This window comes from Solea senegalensis, linkage group LG16, assembly GCF_019176455.1.
Source record: "Solea senegalensis isolate Sse05_10M linkage group LG16, IFAPA_SoseM_1, whole genome shotgun sequence".
Classification (NCBI taxonomy): Eukaryota; Metazoa; Chordata; class Actinopteri; order Pleuronectiformes; family Soleidae; genus Solea; species Solea senegalensis.
In genome coordinates, this window is record NC_058036.1 from 6,603,426 (window position 1) to 6,625,520 (window position 22,095).

Here is a 22,095-nt window from a genome sequence, read left to right on the forward strand (position 1 = left end):
GGGACAGAATTTTGGAACATTCAGATGGATTTTAAGATCAGTGGTAAAGGGCAAGCGTTGGATCTGATTAAGTCTCAGAGAAATTAATGCAAGTCTATGTAACGTTCCCCAAAGTGGTTTGGTTTCAGCTTTCTATCCCTGTCCCTGTGGGCCACACTGTGGTTAGGAGAGTAAACGTTGGTCCATGTTAATACGTTTCCTGTGTCTGGCCCACCGTACCTGTGTGGTTCACCTCCACACACACACACTCCCTATACAACATACACCAACTCTGACAAACACCAATCCTGCTTTTGGCAACACTGGGGATTTATAATTATATTATAATTACATAATAATGACGTCTAAATCATTTTTCCAATAAAAAAACAACAGAACTAGAATCCTTAGTCTTAGAAACCTCCACATTCTCTGCTAGTTTTCTGAAGAGTGAAAAGCTAATAAGGAAGTAGAATCCAGTCTTTTCTTTTAAGTTAAATATTTAAATGTTTCAAGCAGAAGCTGCCAGGTCTCTGCTTCCCTCCATAATGATCTGATATTTATTTATGTTTACATTAATTCAGGGCTGGAACCTTAATATTTCTATCAATTAATGTGCTGCTTATAAGGATTTGCTTAAAGACATGTGATGCATTTAATGTGGAAACTGCATATTTTGGTTTTAAAATAATAGTCACGCTTAAGCTTTCCTACCGTAAAATGCCCGGCTCATATATTGTATATTGGGAAAAGATAAATAAACTTTAATAACATATTTTATCAAAATTAGTAATATATTTAATGTGTAATGTATGTGAAAAAAGAATTCAAATAATTGTTTTAGCTTTATTGAACCTTTCCTTTTTTTTAAATGTTTTTTGTTGTCTTTATAAATGTTTCTACAAACACTTTGCTCCAGCAATAAATCAATTGTATAGAGGTATGTTTATTTTGAAGCTAACTAGCACCTTTTAACCATTCCACCAACTCTCCTTCTCTCTGCCCACAGTATTTGTCCATGTTTTCATTTGTCCTCCCGCCCTCTTTATCAGTCATTCATGCATTCACATTGTGTTTACCCGCAAACGCCCGTAACGGCCAGACCAACGGTCACATAGACTCGGGCCACCTCCTCCACCCGCATGGTGGCCCAGACACCAGCCCTCTGTTATGACAGCTCCCAGCGCTGCCTTGATTTAGCCAAGGCAAGACGCACACATCCGCAGTTATAATTCAGTAATTTGTGTTTGTGCATTCTGTGACAATTGTGACAAATGACTGGCCGGGAGTGAAATGCCTACCTGCCCCGCCCCCCCCTTCCCCTTGTTTCCTGCCCGGGCCGATGCACGCTTACACTGCTCAGGTGTGCACTGAGTGGGGTTTGCGTGCTAAGTATGAATAGACCAGCTGACAAGGGAAGTGTTCACAGACATGTTTATTTAAAACGTGATTTTAATTGATGAATTATATCGACTGTGCAGACCTGTATGGTCATGTTAAGCCAGTGGGTGGTATGTGGAGTATTTTCTTAGCCCAACATCTTTTGGCGCTGCAGATCCTTAAAGGGCTTGTTCATATTTAGTTTGTATCCTTGTCGGGGCAACATGCTTTGCCAGTGTGGATACACAGCAATCATTTCATAGCCGCCCCCCCCTCATTTACATTTTCCGGGCCATTTTTCATCATAAGCGCATTCTGTCATCGATATTTGCAGGGAAATTGAGGGTTTGCATCAGAGCTCGGCCTTAGCAGAACACGTAACCTATTATAGAAGCCAGCCAGCAACTGCAGGAATCCTGGTAATGCTTTAGCCACAAAATGAGTTCCATTCCCTTTGGAAGTCCTGTGCAGAGTTAGGGATGTAATACTCATATGGAGCAGTTTATGAGGATTAAGGGGTTTTATTTAGTCTATGTGGCCAGAAGGCCTCCTCTCCTCAACCTTCCTCCATCACATCCAAGCCGCTCCCTGCTGTTGAGTGGACGACCAGCCAGTTAACACGTGGGATGGCAGAGTCGGGCTCCAGGTCTGAAGGAAAGTGCACTTTTTTGATGCTGACAGTGCCTGACTTTGCCGGTCCCGTGTGCCAGCCACTCGGTTTTCCACCAGTCTGAGTGTCAGCAGGCCAGAGATTTCACACCTGTGACAGGTGGACTTGTATAGTTCTGCATATTTCTTCTCTTACTTGTTTTTGAAACTTTTGTGCATTTCTTTTTGTTATCTGATGCTTTGTGCTGCGCAAAACGGGTTGCAAGGGGTTTTATTTGCGTCAATTTGTGTTTGTGTGTTTGCTTTTCATCTTTGCGCGCGTGCTTTAGGGTTTGTGTATGTGTGTGGCTTTCCTCCATCTTTTTCCCAGAAGGAAAAGTCTCATGTTCACTCTCTAACTCGTCCTGGTAGAGGGTCAATTGCAACCAGTTGGCCGCCAGTCTGGTCCAAAGTAAACATTTAGAGAGAGGCGACTGTACAGGCAGGTACCTGGGGGCTCTCTGAGTTGCTCAGCTTTGCTTTTCCCCTTCCTCCCTCTATAGCCCTCCCTTCTCCCCCCCCTCTACATCTCCACCTCTAGACCCTCTAGATGTGCGGTGGTGGGGCACGCTCCCTTAATTTCTCTCAGGGCGAGAGATTTCCTGGGTTGCAGCTTTTTTTCTTTTTTTTTTTTCTGGAGCCAGCTGGGCTTCGTGAGATGGTCCTTCTCCTGGGACGAGCACTCGATACAGTCTGCTTCACTGGCCTTGTTGCTCTTGCCTGCCTGCTGTGTTCTGGCTAGTTTAAGAGCACTGGAACATCGCAGACAGAGACAAGCCAGCCCAGGTCTATTTGATATATGCGCACATGGACACAAAACACAAAGCACATCTCCCTCTGTTGTGTAAGCTATCAAGAATATGGTTTTCATTTAGAGCGCCGTGTGCCAGCTAGATAAATTCAGGTCCAGGCAGGGGCCGCGTTTGTTTAGTGTGGCAGGAGAGAGAAAAGTCTGCTGCAGATTTGCTGGGAAGTGTTGGGGAGCGGTGCAGGCCTGAGTGCCTGCTCTGCTGCTTTGTGCCTTTTGAGCCTGATGGTAGGCGACTCCTTTAACTGGGGCTGGGGAGAAGTCTGCACAGCTCAATTTTGGCCACATTAATCAAACTCACATTTCCTCACATCAGCCTGTGTGCCTATCAGCAGGACTGGCTTTTTAACATAATGAATTCAGGGCCACCGTCTTCTGAGTTGAATAAGTGTGTTGGAAAATGATACTTGATATTGGTCATTTTTTTTCATCATAAATGTCATTAACTAAATAAAGGCAGATTTTTGCTCTTGAATGAACGTTGAAGAAAGCAATAAAGTGTGCTTTTTATTTGTTATGATCAAAGCAACAAATAAAACAAGTAAAACATAAATATTTCATACATCTGAGGGAAAAACTTCAAAGTAATTTCATGTCTTATGCCTCGTGTTTGTGTAATCCATAAACATACAGGGCTGCAACTAACCATTCTTTTCATAATCAATATTAGTCAGTTGATTGTTTTCTTTTATTTGATAAATCCAGTAATTGTTTGGTCCTCGAAATGTCAGAAAATGTCAAATGTCTGGTTTTCTTAGTGATTCAGTTTTAATGATTTCTTTGTTATATGGATGTTTTAATTTTTGATTGATTTTTTTTACAATGTCCTATACCGAACCTTTTGATATAAGACGGCTACATCGCTTTATGTTGATCTACATTTAAGTATCAGATATTTAGTTTGCATTTTTGCAATAAACATCAAAATCTATCATTTCATAGGGGTTGTCATTTAAAATGGCCTGTTGTGTATGCAGACTTATTCCTTTTTAGACGTACTTCCTCTTGGTGTGAGTGAGGCGGGGGGGCGGAAGGGAAGGGGCCAGCGGGGTTGCGGAGGTGGCAAAGTGGCTGTCTGAGAGAGTGAAAGCATGTAGTCAGACGGTGGGTGAGGCCTTTGCTTCATACAGGTGCTTATAATTTGCAGCGTGTGATTAATCATTGTTGTGTTTGGGGTTGACATCTAGTTTAATGGATGTGTCCATCTCCCTTCTTTCACTGTTCTTTAGGAGGTATAGGCGGTAAAGCACCAGCAGCACCGGCAGCAGCATGCATAGCATTATGTATCCTGGACCGACATTTCCTCATATGCACGTGCACGATGAATTTCACTTTAAAGTTGACTAAGTTGTTTTTCCAAAAGCACTTCAACAATTACCGTCGCACTGATGTTAAAATCTAAAACGTGGCCGTGAGCGATGTAGCCAAATGCAACATGTGTTATAGCCCACCAGCTGCCACCACACAGAGGCGGTGGTGTTTTCTGTGAGTGTTTGCTTTGGGTGGAGGGCAGGCCGGCTGGTCAGCATGGCTGTAAATCAGAGTCTTCCTGATGGACAGGAACCTAATCTGTCCCCCGTGTGTCATTACACTCAACCTCCCAGATAGCTGCAGATCCTGCTGCTCCTCTCATCTCTCCCTGGCCTCCACACAGACAAACACAGACATACACAGAACCGCACATACCTATGCTCGCAGTTAACCAGCCAGGGCAGCCTTCTGGAAACCAGAGACAGTAACGGACACACACATGTTGAACATAAACCGGTCGAGCCAGTGTCAAGAGTTCATCGTCCGCATCTGTCATAGCAAAGCCAGTGCCCAAAAAGCATTTGCTGCTCTCACACCGCAGCGCTTTGCTCCTGCTTCAAATGTACACAGGCCATGCAACTGCTGTCGCCAAACTGGCCTCAGCGATGGCTAAACATAAGCAAACTGACTGATCCTTTTAAGACATGTTAGGATCTGTCCCAAGACCTGATTTGCTCCTGCACAGGAGCCCCCACACATTGCAGGGAGTCTGAGCCAAGGTGTCATCTGTTAATTTTATGAACCTTTATATATCCAAACCCAAAAAAAACCCCAAAACTATATTTCCAATTGATGGAAAAGTAAAACAATCCCTGAAATCTATAAATCAAGATTTCACCAGCGTGTTTGAGTTTATTCTTTGAATAAATACACTCCTTTTGTAGTAAAAATGAAATGCCTTAAAACTTCAGAATACTCCACTAATTCTTGTTGTTTGAATTTTAACATTATTCCATTTTATTAATCGAACGTTTTAAACGATCTGTTGCCTTTTGGAGCGCCTCACAAGTCTCTTTTTGATTTGTATTATTCTGAGACCTTCCGCCCTTTTTCTCAAAACTGCTTCTCATTTATAATTCCACTGACAGTTTTGGAGTTATTTCAGCTTTTCTGACAAATCGCAGGATAAAAGCAACCACCACATTTATGCATGGTTCAGTTGGAGTTTGTCCAATGAGGAGATCTTGACCCCTCAATTATAGGATGATGGAGTTATTTCTCTTGCGTGTTTCTGAATTTCATTAACAACGTTGCATCCACACATGTATTCCTGTGTTCCTCTCATCTGTGGGACAGCGTCTTGTTTTACGTCTGACAAAGATTACCTCTCGTGCACAGCAGTTCTCCTTTTAGTTTACGTTCAGAGTTAGAAATAGTTCTTTCGAAATGCAGCCGCCTGCATCCGCGTTGCTGTGATCTTTGGTTCTTTTAGCTACCTGCAATAAGTCTCTCACAAAGCCAGAAACCAAAGAACCAAGGCTATAATCTGACGCCGTCACGAGACAAAACATGGCTCTGCTCCATTGGCAATGAATCGGAGACTTATGGACTCGGAGAATGTTTGCTTGACCTTTCTCGGCATCACCTCGGACACTGAGTCAGTCGAGAAAGCCATTCTGCCATTCAGTGCCAGTGGAGCAGCTCCGGGGTTTGTCTCTGTAATGACAACAACTCGAGAGCATTGCCTCTCATTTCCAGCTTGAGTGACATTTGATCACATATACAAATCTCGACTTAGCCGCCTCAGATTGCAGGAATAACGCCATGTTTGTTTTATATTTGCTTGATTTCTGTCGTTTGCCCTCCTTTTTGCTTACACTTTATTTCGATGCATGCCGTGTGGGAGAACTGGGCCTCTCTGAATCCGCTCCCCTATCTGGAGATCTGTAGTCTGTTTGTGTATGACTTAAAAAGAAGCACTGATAGGCCATAGGCAAAGCCTGCATTGTGATTAAGCTCGAGTTTGGTTTCCCTTGTGCTGGGTGAGCGACGTGGCACAGGGCCATCTGCCCAAACAAAAGCCATCAGATATGCCTTGTCACACAGTGAGCCATTAAGCCCGCCCGCCTGCGACAATTAATTACTCCATTTCAAATAATGTTGATAAATTATAGCCATAACACAAACCTGTGCTGCTGATTGCGTAATTATTGCATCAAACCGCCGCTGTATGTAACACAATCACGGTCTCTCATCAGACCCAAACCACGGGCGTGCATCTGGAGCTGCGTTATGCAATGTTTGGAAAGACATGTTTGCAGCTCAACAATATGTGTGAAGCTGGTCGACTTGTCCTGGATTCTTTTATTTGAAGGGGACAAGAAAGGCCTGTTTTGGTCTGAATAGAACAGACTTCCTCCCACACCCTACTCTTTTTCATGTGCTGGAGCATATTTCGACTGTGTTTAAGCAGTGATGGCTGAGTGCATTTACACATTGGTAATGGCTTCCTGCCTTTAACTTGCCCGGCTTAAGAGTGAACCATGCGGGTTCTTCCCTTTTTGCTGCTGCCACAGGTCCTGCCCCTGCGACTACTGCAGCCTTGTGGCTCTCCTCCTTTTCCCTTCGTACGTCCATCAGCCAACCCAGCACAGAAAGGACAGACCACCCTGTCGGCTTATTCACTCTCTCCTTTACTGTATCACTCCTACCGTGGATGGTTTGTGGCCTGAAAGATCGTATCACTCCTCAGGAATGTCCGCTGGTTTTTCAGTCCTTGCATCATTTGCATTTATCTACCTTGCAGCCTTTTTCTTTACCCGCAAAGATTGTATGTTTGGAGAATGTCCCTACCATGATGCATCCCGAAACGTCAGCCAGCAAGGGTTTTCTTCCAGGTGGCAAGAAGCCGGGGCCCACAGACGATCTCTACCCTGAAAGTATTTTCAGCCTCAAACTTCATCTTTAGCCCAGGGACAGCTTTTGTAACCGCCGATGCCTCCCGGCGGCGTGTGCTTCTGACGTGCAGGTGCTCAACAGTCTGTTGAATCTAAAGGTGATGGTCAAAAAGATGAGTCAGCCTGAGCGTCTCTGCAGTGTGTTCTCGTGAGCAGTGTGAGGGGTGGGGTTAAGCCTCTGCTTATCCATACAGACACAAGGGTGTTAACAACTAATTAAAGAATTTACTGCCGCACTAAAACTCCATTACTGCTGTTCTCTCCCAATTATTGGCTTTATTATCAGCTTTTATGGACACAGGTGAACTTCTTGTTTTGGTCAAGTGGTCAGCTCTGCCACTTTTGTTCCTCTTGTTTTATAAAGTTACAGGATTCTGAATAATTACCATGAAGAGGGTAGATATTATTATTTTTTTTTTTAGTTTTTATGATTGGATTTGGATAAACCAATTTTGCAAAAGTGACTATTCCAATGGATGATTTACTGTTTTCTTTTTCTTTCTAGATTAAATGTAATATGCATTGTGCAGCTGGTTTGTGTCTCTCTCGGGCTCTGAGCCATCTTTTGTGTGGTTCTGACATGTCTTTTCCATCTTTCTCTTCATCTCTCTGCATTAATCTATCCGTGTCTCCACACTGTCCACTAGGTGACAGTAATGACACAGCTCTCCCCTCTGGGAGTTGGGGATGGGATGAGGTGTAGGTCTTTGTTTACACAAGGTGAATTGGCTGAAGACTGGAGGTTATAGGCTGGGTGGGCGTGTCAATAGTGGTGATTATGTTATAGTGATGTGGTGACGTGGTGGTGAGGTTAATGATTGTGGTGTCTACAGCGGAGAGTCCACTTACAACCCATTTACCATTCTGCTTCACATCACTCAGCAGCATCATGTACAGGCTTACCATAATGGATTGTTCCTTGTGTTCTGTGAAAGCTCAAAAAAAGGATTTTACAACATTGAAACGTTGAAGTTTCGAGCGGTTCGTTGTGTTCAATGTCCGGTTTTAGCCCTAAATGAGCTTTTCCACGATGTACCAGATGTTTGAGCATATTTAAAATGCTATTTAACACTACCATTCATTTAATATTAGTTCTTCAGGTCTTTTTGTGCACTTTTTTTTTTCCAATTAGGAGTCTTGACTAGGTCTACAAGTGGTTTTGCCATTTCAGACGTTTCATTAAAACGATGTCATTAGATTTACTTGTCGTAGAAACTTTGTACTGTCCCCACCAGTTTAAGTTATTTCAGTTCTGTTTCTCAGAAGTCGGGTCATTTTTGAATGGTTTAAGAAATCAAGAAAACATCTAACTCCGTGCTAAATTACCAAAATAAAACATTTTGCACAGGGATTTTGAGTTAAATCAGTTTTTTTCCCCCCCGCTGTATGATCTTGATGCAGCTCCTTGTTTTTACATATGTCAAAAGTTCATCCTTTTGTAAATTGCATGATTTGTTAAATTGATTTTTAACAGTTCAGTTAAACAGTCCATCTATGTATTTTGACCTTCAGAACTAGTTCTTTTATTGGTTGTGTTGATTAGATTGTAAAACAAATTATAGCAGAGAACGTTTTAATGAGGGTGAGCTGTTGGTTTTTGGATCATCAGTAATGTCTTAATGTTGGACTTTGGTATGATAACATGTCAGGTTGTTTTCTTTTCTTTTCTTTTTTTTTTGAATTGCGTGTTTTTCAGCAGTTGATTTAGCAAATGTTTTGAAAGGCCTGTAGAGGCAGATAGTAATTTAAGTATCTGGCTGCAATGTCTTGTGAAAAAACTGCTAACATTCCGTAAGTGTTGAAACAAGGGCCAGATATGTGTCTGTGATTTAAAAAAAAAACGACAGATTTCCAATGTCGGTGTGCAATGTAGATGTTTTCTGGTTGAGTGCTTTGCCAAACTAACTATAACGGCTCCATTTCATGAGAACAAGTCATAGGTTTTCATCCACACACTCCCCAATTGGTGCAAATAGTACAATAAATTGAAACCCGAATTCACAATTTTTTGTTTTTACTTTTATTTTGTTGTTCCTTTAAACTTTAACCTCATATTTCTAGTAAAACAAAACTGTTGTGGCCATGTCTGCCCCTATCTTTTACACTTTCCATTTGAAAAGAAAATGTTTTATGTAATTATATATAAAACTTGTGGAAATCCTCAAACCTTTTCAGTTGCAGTTGTGTAAATTGTCTTATTACCCATTAGCCGTAGGTCATGACCCCCTGCTTTCTGGAGCCACTGCATGTTGCATGTCACTTTTGTCGATCTACATTTCAGTCTCTCCAGCCATTGTTGCAGGATTATGAGGTTTATTTAGATGGTGACAGGTGTCCCGCAGGAGTTGGAGACGATTTGTTTAAAAAGCTATCATTGTGTGAGAAATCCGACTGAGATGTCACGGAGCACTTCCTCCCAAACATCAGTTACACCAGGTTTTGCATCCATTTGGTCCCCTTTGCTTCCCCTCCTGTCGCCCACTTCCTTGCCGCCGGTGCAGCGATTTGCATCTGAAGGCATTTAAAAGAAAAAGAGAATGTGACCACAGGTGTGAAGAAAACAGTGACAGTAATGGGGAAGGGAGACTCTGACACTGACGGCTGCACCGTCGGCACGGTCTGCCTGTCAGTCTGTCACTAACTAATCATTAGTCAACTCTTGGCAGCACAGACCTTGACCCAGTCAACAGCGCACACACACACACAGTATCAGAGAGTTCATCTGAAGTTTGACAGACAGGGACATACCCGAGCTGTCTCTGTGTATTGCCAGTGGGAAAAAAAATGCACTATGACGCATGACTTCCAACGATAAATCTAAACTGTAGACAGCAAACTCCACTGAAACATCAATACATCAGGATATGTTGGCATATAGAGTATAGTGTATGATGAATTTAAAGTTTAGTTTTCTTATTTGGTAAAGAGGAATACAATAAAGAAACAGACGGTGTGTTGATTTGAATAAGGCGTTGGCCGGCTGTTATAAGAACTGGCCACACTATCATGTTCGGTGAATGTATGTATACTCTCGTCTCGCCAGGCTCTTTGTCATCTCAAGTCATGCATTGTCAGCCACTGATGTGTAAATAGGATGTGCAGAGGCTCTGCAGGATATACATGTCTGTGTTAAGAACTCCAGTTCACCATAGAGGATGGGTAACAGTCAATTTGCTGTGTTGGGAAACTTGTTTTTCATTTTTAGACGTTTGGGGGATATTATAATCAAATTCCTTCCATAAAACAATAGTCTTGTTGGGATTTGTTTCCTGAGAATACATTTTTGCCTAATGAATAATTAGAATCCATTTAAATGTTGTCATCCAACCTGAACTAAATACACATGTCTGGGGCCCAGTCCACACATAAGTGGCTATTTCTGAAAACAGGTTTCTTCCTCTGGCTTTCAAAATAATCCTGTCCATATATGCCAAATTCTCAAAGATGGCGTCTTCCATATGAAAACGGAAAAAACTCGCTGTCTAAAGCGTGCCAAGTCATTAGGAGGCAACATTACAGTTACTGTAAAGCCTTGTTTGGGTCAGAAGACACTGTATGTAGTTGTTGGCATGTTGAAAAGTAAATTATACGACGCCAACACGAGTTTGGTTCCTCTGACGCCATTCCACAACACAATGACAATGGTGCCTTCAATATTATGATATGGGATTGTTTATGTTCCTGCCCCTCTGAATGCTTGCACTTAAAAAGAAAAAGAAAACAAACAAAAAACCCAACTGTCATGAAAGATGACCCTGCTTGTTTTTCTAAGCACCCTTTTGAGCTTTTTCATGAGCAGAATTAGGGACCGTTTGGGGAGTTAACTGAGATGCTTCTGTGCGTCCCATGAGAGGAAGTCTGATTAGTGATATCTGTGATTAATAGTGCTCGCTCTCCCTCGCTGTGTCTCCTTCTGCTTCCAGATGTTTTGGGCCATTAAAAGGCCTTATAAATATGTAAATTCCTACATAATCAGTTCCTCCACACTTGTGTTTGCTTTAGGAGAGCGGGATAATATGTTCTTTCCCTCTCCACCCCTTTTCTTGCTGTTCCCCCTAATTTTCTGAGAATAGATTAAACCACTGCTGACAAAGGAGCAGAGTTGTATTTGGAGCATAAATCACTTTTAGTAATGGTTGTCTCTTTCCACATTAATGGCATTACTTTTTTTTATTATAGGAATTACAGGCATTTCATTGCCACAAACCCCCCAGTAAGGTAACATACATGTTCTTATGACGGATTGCTTTTGCCGTTTACTGTATCAGAATGTTTTATACTCCATTTCAACTTTAATGTGATCAGTTTGGAATTGCTGCACCGAGTGTTTGCTTTATAAACAGGTTTGGCTCCAAGACCGTATTTCAATGCCATAGTGTGCCTCACGTGGTAGTAACTATAGTTTATTGGCCTGACCTAAGTCGGCCAGCCTGGTGTTATTTGGGTACCTTTTATGTCACGTTTACATCATCCACTTCCCAGATTTGCCTTGTTTATGCCAACCACAAGTATTTTCCAAGGGTGTGAATTTATCATCACCTGTCAATTTAGATTTCGTATTTGAATAAAGTCACACGGTAATTCTCCAGGAAGATTGAGTCAGACCTTCATTGTATGTGTGTTATGAAAGATGAACAACAAAAATCCGCACAGCCGCGGATATTGTCTGAGGTGAAGTCGACACTAATGTGGAATTACTTTTTATCTTCTCTATCTGCACATCTTTTTATTTGCGGCCCCATTTATCGCCACCAACATTCTTCATCCTTTCAGCGCTACGCTATTTCTGTGCAAGCATTAAAAGAAACCTGAATCTGAGTTTCTAAATCAGAGTGCCTGACTTTACTTGCTGATGGATATCACATTGGCTTAGGTGCTGCTGATGACAAATTGCTGGGGAGCAGCAGCTCGCTGGGTTTGTTTAGCATTCCAGATCCGATGTGTTTTGAGAAGTATTAATGGAGGAGATGGAGGTATGCAATATCACCTGCAGGTTCAGTCAAAGAGCTCGTGTTAAAACCAGAGTGGGCCTGTGAGGTGACGCTCTGTCATCATGACACTCTTATTTCTCATGTCAGGCCTTGAAACCACGGAACAGGCTGTGATTATCTGCCCTGGCATTCAATAAACCAGGAAATGTGTTGTTTGGTAGCATTTTTCCAAAACAATGAGCAGCCGTTTTTATTTTTATTTATGTTTTTGTTTGATTTTTGATTGTTTTTCAGTGTTTCTTCATATGTATAAGCGGCCCTGTCAAACAGCAAGTGTTAGAGGTCGACTGATGCGAGCCGATGCCTATGCCGATCTTACAAAATCGAGGAAAATTAAACTACATTTTAATGACTTGGCAGCATTTGTCAAAATGCTGGAAAATATCAATCAATTGGGGAGTCTCTCTATCAATTATTTAATGAGAGTGATGAAGAAACCTATTAACATGTTCAGAAAAATGGCGGGTAAGCTACAATTAAGCGAATAGAGCTTTTACAGGTTCATGTTAGCGTGTGAATTTAGCGGCCAGTATGTCTCCCATGTACTTGTCTATTTAACTCGGAGAGTCTTGCTTCCTGTGGCAGTGACTGTCTCCCTGTGGCTGCTGTGAATTAGTCATTCGGTGTGTCTCGGCATGATGGATGACACCTGCACCCGTTGAGCAATCGCTCCCTGGCACACTATTGTTTTTCTTTCTCACTTAATGCGTGGGAGCAAACTGTGTGCATTCCCAGGCCAAAAACAACTACGATAATCATTTGCATGATGTATAATAATTCTGTGGAAGACACGTCGTCAAATGTCCTCGAATGGCTCGCCAATGTGGTGATAGCAGTCGTAGTCCAACAAGTTAGGTGACTTGTTTGGTCCTTTCCAGACTCTCTGCATTTTTGACACAAATTCACTCGAGCTGAATATGGGTTGATGCAACCCTTCATATTATGTAACACACAGCCTCATCATTTCTGCCAAATGTTCTTATCTGATACCAGAAACAAAAGCAACTTTCATGGCTGTCAAAAGGCTACTTATGCTGTCAGCGCTGTGCCAAAATGAAGTCAGGCTCTGATGCGAAACTCGCAAAAAGTGATGCGTTGCTTACAGTAACAATGACGCAACGATCCTGGGATAACTGAGGTATCGCAAGATAAACACAATTTACTTCACAGTATCCTTGTAACTGAACAAAACAAATTTCTCCTCAAAGGGAAAAGTTCCGGATGGTAACGGAGAAGTCGACCAACGTCGTATGGACACATGCTGTCACGGCATTGATACAGCACCATCCTCGTTCGCATCACGATACATCTCAGAAACATCTTACCTCTGTCTTTGACACTCATTTGTTCCCCCTACACCTGTACGCCACACCTAGAGTAGAAAGCATATGTGGCAAATTAGTCTCACATTATGTACTCTATATGTAAGAATGTCTTGGTTGCAGTCCAGATTCTTCTCAGTCATTAGCGCTTCGACAAAGCAGCGGGTGACAAGCCCTGTCAGTACCATTGTGATTCAGAAATAAAAGAACCTTCAAATATTGGAACATCACAATATGTCACTCACTGCTGCGTAGCAAAGGTATCAACCAAGTGGCAGGGTGCTGCGATATGACGCCTGTTCTTGCAGGTGCAGGAGGCGTGTCTTTGTGCTAGAAATCGTACGATGAATTCGATTCCCCCACTGAACCCCCTCGCCGAAGCCTTTCAATGGGCCATGGAATTGAACCTGCAGCATTGTACAGATAAATTGTTTCAGTGTGGATGGAAAGTTTAGTGAACAGAACTCCATTTGCGAGAGTAAATAAACATGAGGCTCGCAGATCGGTGCGATTGGACGGTGCATCAGAGGCTATGGTGGGGTGTGAAGTGCTCCCGAGAGTGTGTGGGTTCACTCTATGATTAAACGGTAGTATGTGCTGACAGCTGGAGTTAGATGAGCGTGATGCTCTGGGGGACACAGTGGTGCAAGAATCTGCCTCTCTTGTGGTGTTGTGGAAATGATACATTTGGCGTCCTCGGGCCTCGACACAAAGATGGTTCCATGACACCTCACCGATTATGACTGTATGAATATAAATTGATTGATCCTTTTGATGCAGGAGTAGAAAACAATCACCTTCTAAAATATCAGTCATTAAATGCTCCACTAAGCATAACCTCATTAGATCAAAATGCAGTGCTTGGACAGCTTGTGTCTTTTGTGCTGCTGTCATGCGTTGTATAAATAAAACGCCCTACTCGCTAGCTTTTTTTCTTTCTTTTTTTGAGTGACAGGCCAGAGCACAGCATTGTTTGTCAGTGACTCTCACTTTCCCTGGAATGGAAAAAAAGAGTCACTCTTGCTGTTTACATGCACAGCACAGAAAATCCTTCTTTGTTAGTTTTGACTAAGGACCAACAAAACCTTTAGCTTTTTTCTTTAATTCATCTCACTTCTACTTAATTTATCTTACTCCTAAAGATAATCCTTTAACAAGTGTCTGTGTTGACTTATGTACAGAATGTTTTGTTGTTTTTTTTTTGGAAAGGAAGTGTCACATCTACACGGAAATGGCAAAATGCGGAAACTATTATTTTTAACGTTACACAGTAAAGCAGAAGAAGACGTTGTAAACAATAAATAACAGAAATGGAGACACAATGAACCGAGCCAGGGGAAAGAAAGGGGGAAAAAATGTCTGTTTGTTTCCGTGTGCATATTTAGTGACTATAGTCCTCTTTATTTTACAATTCACCACTTTTTTCACCCCGTGTGTGAAATTTCTAAAAATTTCTATCTATCGGTCTTTCTAGACTGACTTTAGTTACTTTCCATTTATAGTACTGGTAACACTCCAAACATAAGACAATGTATGACGGCACAAGAGACGGCTAGGAATAGGACGTCATCGTTTTCCTAAAGTATCACATTCGCTGTCTACACGGAAAACGCAAGTCTGCCGTTTTGAGATTTTCCCAATCTGAGAGGCGTTTTCAAAAAAATACTGTTTCCTGTCCTCGAAAAACACCGTCTCTGTGTGCCTCTCTGGCAAAAAAAGTATACATATTCAAGTAAACTCGTTTCCGTGTGGACGGCCCCTTACTTTAACAAACCACTCTGCAGCCTGTCATACACAGCAGGGATGGGAATTGGTATCGGTCAGTATCGGTATCGGTCCGATACCGGTCAAAAATCACTGGATCGGATACAGGACAGATACAAATGTAGAATACGATACAATCCAAAAATCCTACATATCGTATGCTTCACTATGGATGCATGTTTGGGCTGTTTATTTCTTCTTTTTTTGGGAGAACGATGTTCGTTACACAGTTGGAGAATTATATCTTTGAAATGACTCGGCCCAAATGTGGTGTTAACAGCTTCATAGTTCATAAATGGTATTATCGATAATGGTAGTATCGGAGAACTGTCCAGGATGTTACCCCGCCTATCAGCTGAGATTGGCACAGCACCCCCCGCGACCCTCCGGTGGAGGATAAAGCGGTCGATAAAGGATGGATGGAATAGTATCGGAGTTGTTATCGTGGTATCGGAACATCCCTAATACACGGGTTAATCAAGGTATATGGTCGTAGTGTTTCTCCTGTTGGGCCTTTCTTCAAACTCCTACACTCTGTTGTCTCATGGCTTTGACAAGGTGTGTCATCTGCAAGGGCGTTTGACAGATGCTCAAACAAACACGACTGAGTTTTGCATTTGTACTTGTCATCACTTAATCTGCAACTGACATCTTAGATATACAACACAACAGTCATTGCCACCTGATGTTCACCTCATATCTTTGCAGTTAGACACTCGATACTAACAAGCCTGAGAAGTAAACACATGCACACCCGTCCACTTTAACACACTGAAGTAGACTAATCTATGTTGGCCATTTGGAAACCTGTCGCCTGCAAATGCACAACTTATATAACTAACTAAATAATCGCGTTTAAATGTTTAAACTCGAGCTCACTTATGTTTCCCCCCTTACCTTTTTTATGTCGACACTTAATGTTTTTTTTATTTTACAGTCACATACTGAACATAGTGAGAAATGCTCTGAAATGTATTTAGAAAATCCTATTTAGTTTCAGTGGTTCGCCATAGCAAAAAAAGAGGAAGAGAAAAGGGAGGCCCTAACGCAACTTTACAAATGCCAACTGCCATAAAACACAAAAGAATAACTTCCAAGGGTAAAGAGTAATTACAAGCACCCCTCCATTATTTTGTACGTGGATTTGTTGCTAAACATAACCATACAAATGTATGATCCTCACGAAAATGCCCAGTGGATGAAATCTCTGCCTTGAGATTTGTTTTTAAAATTGTTGTTTGAGCCTGTACAGTGATCTGACAGCATTCCTACCGTGAAGCCTGTGGGTCTTTGAGAACATTATTTTGCCTGCAAGTCTAATCCAAATAGATCAGGAGAGATTAAAAGATTTGTGAATTAGTTACCAGCAATTTTTATTTTTATTTTTTCCTTCCCCCAAATCAATATTTGCAGCATATGTTTCTCTGCTATACTGTGAACCCTGCTCTTTACTTTACAGTGTATCTCACACAAGTTTGCAGGAGAAATGTATTTATTTATTTATTTTTTTTTACTTTGTTTGCCTCACGACAAGCACCCAGCTATGCTGTTTGGAGAGTTCTGTAGAAACCTCTCCTTCCACTTAATCGCCTGTCGGAGCATGCTCGGTCACTTTCCAGCATCTTTTGTTTGCAAAGGTCGATCAAGCAGACAGGCAGGTTAGGTTTCATCCTGCAATCTGATTACGTGCTGAAAGATTTGATGCAACTCATCTCTACTGTTGGCCTACTAATAGAAAGTCCTGAAAATGATATGTCCAATGCAGGCTTGTATTTACCTTTTCAGTGCAGTATCATTAACAACCGCAGTCACGTCAACTGAGCCGTAGCAGATGGAATTTTGTTTGACTCTTTCCTGCTGTTAGCTTCAGTTTTCTTTCTTTTTTTACATTTAATTTATTTATTTTTTTGGTTTTCCCATCCGTACATTAAGATACAACAGTAGACAAAGTCATTTTTCTGTGGTATTTCACTTGATAATTACTTCCCTGGAAAAACCCCAGAAGACTTGCTCTTTTATAGACAATATGTTTAATTGAGCAAATTAGAAAGAGCCCATATAGCACAGCAGCTGTGTACACACGGTGGAATCTGCAAGGGAAGCCCTTGGAGCACCAGGAAAGGATGCAGTGTGAGAATAGCAGATTGAGTCAGAGGGCCTCTGTGCCAAAGCAGTGGCTTTTCAACACAGATGCATACAGTTACCATGTGTTTCAGACCTCAGAGTCCTTTACTGATCATCACCCGGCTGCATTGATTCTCCAGCTGCTGGCACGTTGCTCATGTATCAGGTTTGCGTGGATGATATGGTCGGTTGGTTTCAGCTGTTTAAAATGTTGGAAGTTACAGTCGCTCGCAAGGATTTTTGGAAAGATCTCATTGGATCAAACACTCGGACCGTTTTCCTGCAAAGGATGCAACAGGACTCAAAAGACCAATAGTCACTGGAGTAGTCGATGCTTAAATTTGGCAGAGTGATAATCTGACTGAGATTTCCACACAAAGCTCCCTGGTGCGATCAGATTAGAAATGTTAGAATACAACGTTTTTCTAATTTATCAGTTGATCTGGAGATTAACGTTAAATTGTCTTATACAGTGTTTTCCACTTAATTAAATGAACTGTAATTAAAGCATCTGTAAATCATTTATTTACAATAGTTTGTGATCATATAAATAATGAAGGATATCAGGTGTAATCAAACCACGGAAATTATTTGCATGTATTTTGGCACTCACTTTTTGGCACTCTACCACTAACCTGCAGGGTTAGCCAAGACAAAAAAAGCTACTAATGTGTAATGTCCGGACTTCTCCTGATCAATTTGAGTGCTTGTAAAATTAAATTTTGTCAGCCCAAAGCAGCTACAGCTTCTGCTCTGTCTCCCCTCTGCTTCCCAACCACGGTCTATAAGCTAAGCAGGAACACAAGCTGAAGTCATGAGGCATTTAACTCTCCACTGTGACAGGTCTGCGTCTGTGTGTGTGTGTGTGTGACAGGCAGGCCCCGCCCCCTGCACCGTCGGATCTCTCCTCAGGATTGGGAGTGGCAGAAATCCATCATAGACAAGTGGCTTAATTTGTCCAATAATGTTACCAACACCATTAATATCAATGCTTCAAGATACTACACTATTTAAAAATGTAGCTCTACAGTCCAACACAGAATGATCTCTTATGTTCTTAAAGGTCCAGTGTGTAAGAATATGTGACATCTCTCTCATGAGAGAAACTGCAGATTCCCAAGTGCCTCACGGATCTACGGTGGCCTTCTCATACCACAAAGGATGTAAATGCTCTCTTACAACTCCCTACAACTCATCCATGATCCCGTGATGGCGTCCCCTGTAAAGCAAGACCCTTGCCTCATGTGCATAGGAAAGCCTAACTTTTGATTGTGCCAATAAACCCTCGTATCTTTCACTCTGGACCTTTTTTTTAGGGAAAATCATTATTAAAGAGGACAAATCCTACTATATTTTAGGCCTCCACAGTCTAGTGAAACATCATTACTGGTTAAATATGCTGTTTGTTGCCATTCAATCTGTTTTTGTTCAGTAGTTTATATTTTTGTGAATAGATTTGCTACATGTGTCTTGTGAACAAATATTACATTTTCAGTCCCTATTTGGTATCTGCGCCGCTCCTGTCGTCTTGATGTTTAGTTACCTTAATTATGTTTAGTTTACCCTTAAACGCATAGATACTACATAAATGAGTGATATGAACCTTGTCTCTGATTGACAGAAAAACATGTCATTGGGGTATTAAAATCACTGATCCTGGTTATTTTTTCTTTCTTAGGTCTGGTAGAGATCTGCTTGATGCACCCCCTCGATGTGGTGAAGACGAGGTAAGCCGCACGCTCTGCCCACAAACACACCAACATTTTCTCATCGTTTTTGTAACTTCACCTAAGGTATGAGCTACTAACGAGAAAGCCATTTTGGTTCACATCTGCTACGAATCCTCTCGGTGGGTAAGTGGGTCTGCGTAGTGAAGTTCCGCACATACCAGCTCTTTATGTCCCAGCTCAGCGAGCCTGACTCTCTCTCGCTCCCTCCACACACACACACACACACACACACACACACACACAAATGGGCACCAAATCCTAGAGCATTAGACATTTTGTGGAAAATGAAATGCATCATTTACTCATTCATTCTCCACACAATGTTTGATGTTTTCAAATCATTTTTTTAACCTTATAATTTGATTTAAGAGATGAGCACCAGGCATTTCCTTTTCCTCTTTTTTTGTTTTCTTGACTTGCAGCAGAGTATGTCTGATGCTATACATGCATTTGCTGCATTTAATGTCTTGTTTTCCGTCTGCATCCCCCTCCCTACGCAAGAGCGGTGGCGGGCGGCAGCAGCAGCCTTGAGTTGCGGAGTGATCAAGAGCCTCACACCACAGTGTCTCAGTCAGCCATAAACAGGTCGTGGGCTACTACTAAAGCTTTATAGTCTTTCACAGGCCCAGCCAAGACCTCTGGCTTCGTTCTGAGCCCCCCTGCCCCATTCACTACTCGTCAGTAAATTGTACTGCTTTTTCTGTCATTTATGGCAGCAGTTTCTTGGTAAATAAATTGCCCAGTGTGCCTTTTAAAAAAAAAAGTGAGATGGTTGCACTTTGAAGGCATTACCACCACCAGAACACAGAGAAGGAAACGCAGGGATAAAAGCTCAGGGCCAGCAATGCTGTATCAAGCGATATTTGATACTTTGAAGGCACGCGGTGTGATTTATGGTCACGTGCAGAGATGTCGGGGGTTTATTACAGGTAAGTCTTGAGCTCTGTCGTCCGTCCTCACACAGGGTCAGGGTTAAAAGTGCACTCACTATTTTCTTTGTAATGCTCTTCCTTTAAAAAGTGGTAAAAGCTGCTCTAAATCTGGACAGGTTTATCTGTTTGTTTTTCTGTTTGCGTTGCCATGTGTTCGCGTTGATAAACGTCCTGTTGCTGCGAGTAGGTGCAAATTGATTCCTTTTGGTCTCAGCTCAGGGCATGCATGCGCCTTTTGTTATGTAAACATACTGCAAAGAGCACAATATGTTGGTTTGTCATTGACATTCAGATATTGTTTTTAGGCGCACACAGGGAAATGCAACGCGTGTGTCCATGTGCATGCATGTTCACACACTTGATATCCACACACAAATTCATAACCAAAGCAAACATACCAGCTAATTGGGATGCTGAGGAGCTGAAATCCATTAGCAGAAGCCTTGGAGCCGAGAGTCAGACGCAGACACACTTCCAGTGGGTCTCTCTCTCTCTCCCTCTGTGTGTGTGTGTGTGTGTATGGCATGGCTCTTATTAGGCACTGGCTCCTGCTTTAATGTCCACTGGTCCAAATTGAACAGCAACTGGAGTAAATTTACATTTTTCCACCAACTTGGAATCAAAGGTTTTTTTGCCTTCCTTCTCCCCTTTCTTTCTTCCCTTTTTTCCTTCAGTTTTTTTTTTATTATTATTTTGAAAGTAAACTTGCCAAAGTGTGTACCTGCCTGAGAGATGATTATTTACCTGTTTTGCGTCATGAGGTTTTATGCGTCTCCAAGAGGCAGAAGCTGGGACTTGTGAACTGCAGTTGCATGAATTGCCCTCGGAATAGTCAGGATTCTCCCCCAGTACCCAAATAATGTTATGAATTCAAAACATCACTGTTTGACAGTGTTTTGCTTAAGAGGAAAAAAACCCAGATTCATCTTCCAAGTCAACTGCTGTGCCAAACAAAAGAAAAGCTGAGTTCCAGTGATTTGAAAAGATGCTGACATGTAACTTTCAGCATGATTTAAGCGCAAAATTTGATCTTATGCGATGTCAATCAAAGAAAGAAAATAAGAGTGGAAATCCCCGAATGACAAATATTTGGCTCAGAACAACACAGAAGGAAGGGTTGATTTCTTAAAGAGAATAGTGGAAATATTTGACTTGCCCATGCTGGACATTCTTGTATATATAGACCTAAAGGTGAAAGTCTTTTCAAATGATTCACAGTGTGTATTTTTGCCTTTGTTGTTTCACTTTCACTCCCCGCAGCGGGCTCACTGACCAGTCGAGCCATGACCCCTGTTACTCACCTTCACTAACAAGTACATCTATCTTACATCTGAGGGACTCCTGCAGAGCCCACCTCCCAGCACACTGACTTACAACCTCTTTCATCGTTGTGATAGAGTTTAACTTGTATAACTTTATATTAGCCATGTTTAAATGAGCTGGTAGATGCACTTGTAGTTGTAAGTTGATAAGAGAGTTGTTCGTGCAGTTTGAATGAATTGGATCAATTCTTCACATGGCCAGAACCCCAGAACATTTCGTTTTTAATCAAATAAAAATACAAAAGTTTCTAATCATTACCACTGTTGAGAAAATGTTGCATACTCTGTGTCTTATTTAAAGTCGCGTTTCTTTGAGCGTTCATAAAACAGTGGGGTGTCATCATGGGCGTTCAGGAAAAATATTCTGAACCAAGTGTGGTATGTTGAAGAATTATGAAGTATTTGACATTTGGGAGAACTATTTATGACCCATCTTCAAATCTGCCGTTTCTCATTCCTTGTTGCTTTTCAAACGCATGCAATCCAAAAAAATCAAGTCACTTTGGATCAAAGTCGGCCTAAAAATGTAAATGTGGCATACTTCACACAAAGTAAACAGTTAATTGCCCCTGACCCTCACTCTTTCCTCATGGCTAGGGGCAGGAATGTGGGGGTGAAGATGGATGGTGCGGTGTGGGTAGCGAGGGTAATCGTCAGTTTAGCAGAAAGACAGTGGGACTGGAGTTACAGCTTTTCATTAACCTGGAAACCACCTAGTTACATGGTTCATGGGTTGGTCTCAGCTCACTTGGAGGTAACAAAGGGTGTCGGGCGGCATTTTCTGCAGGGGGCTGTGCGCTTGGGGCACCCCATCTGACTCTGATCAGGTTCTCCCTCTCATTAGAGAGTTGCACTGAGCCCGCCTTTCCCTTCATGTCGAGCTCTTG

General features: G+C 41.9%; 1 protein-coding gene across 1 annotated transcript in view; it reads left to right on the plus strand.

Annotated features, from left to right (window-relative positions):
* The window catches only part of slc25a21 (solute carrier family 25 member 21), an 83,070-nt gene that overhangs the window by 37,956 nt on the left and 23,019 nt on the right, over positions 1 to 22,095 (plus strand). The window contains exon 3 of the mRNA XM_044047919.1: positions 18,903 to 18,951. Coding sequence (XP_043903854.1) covers positions 18,903 to 18,951 — 49 coding nt within the window. The remainder of the gene's footprint in view (positions 1 to 18,902; positions 18,952 to 22,095) is intronic.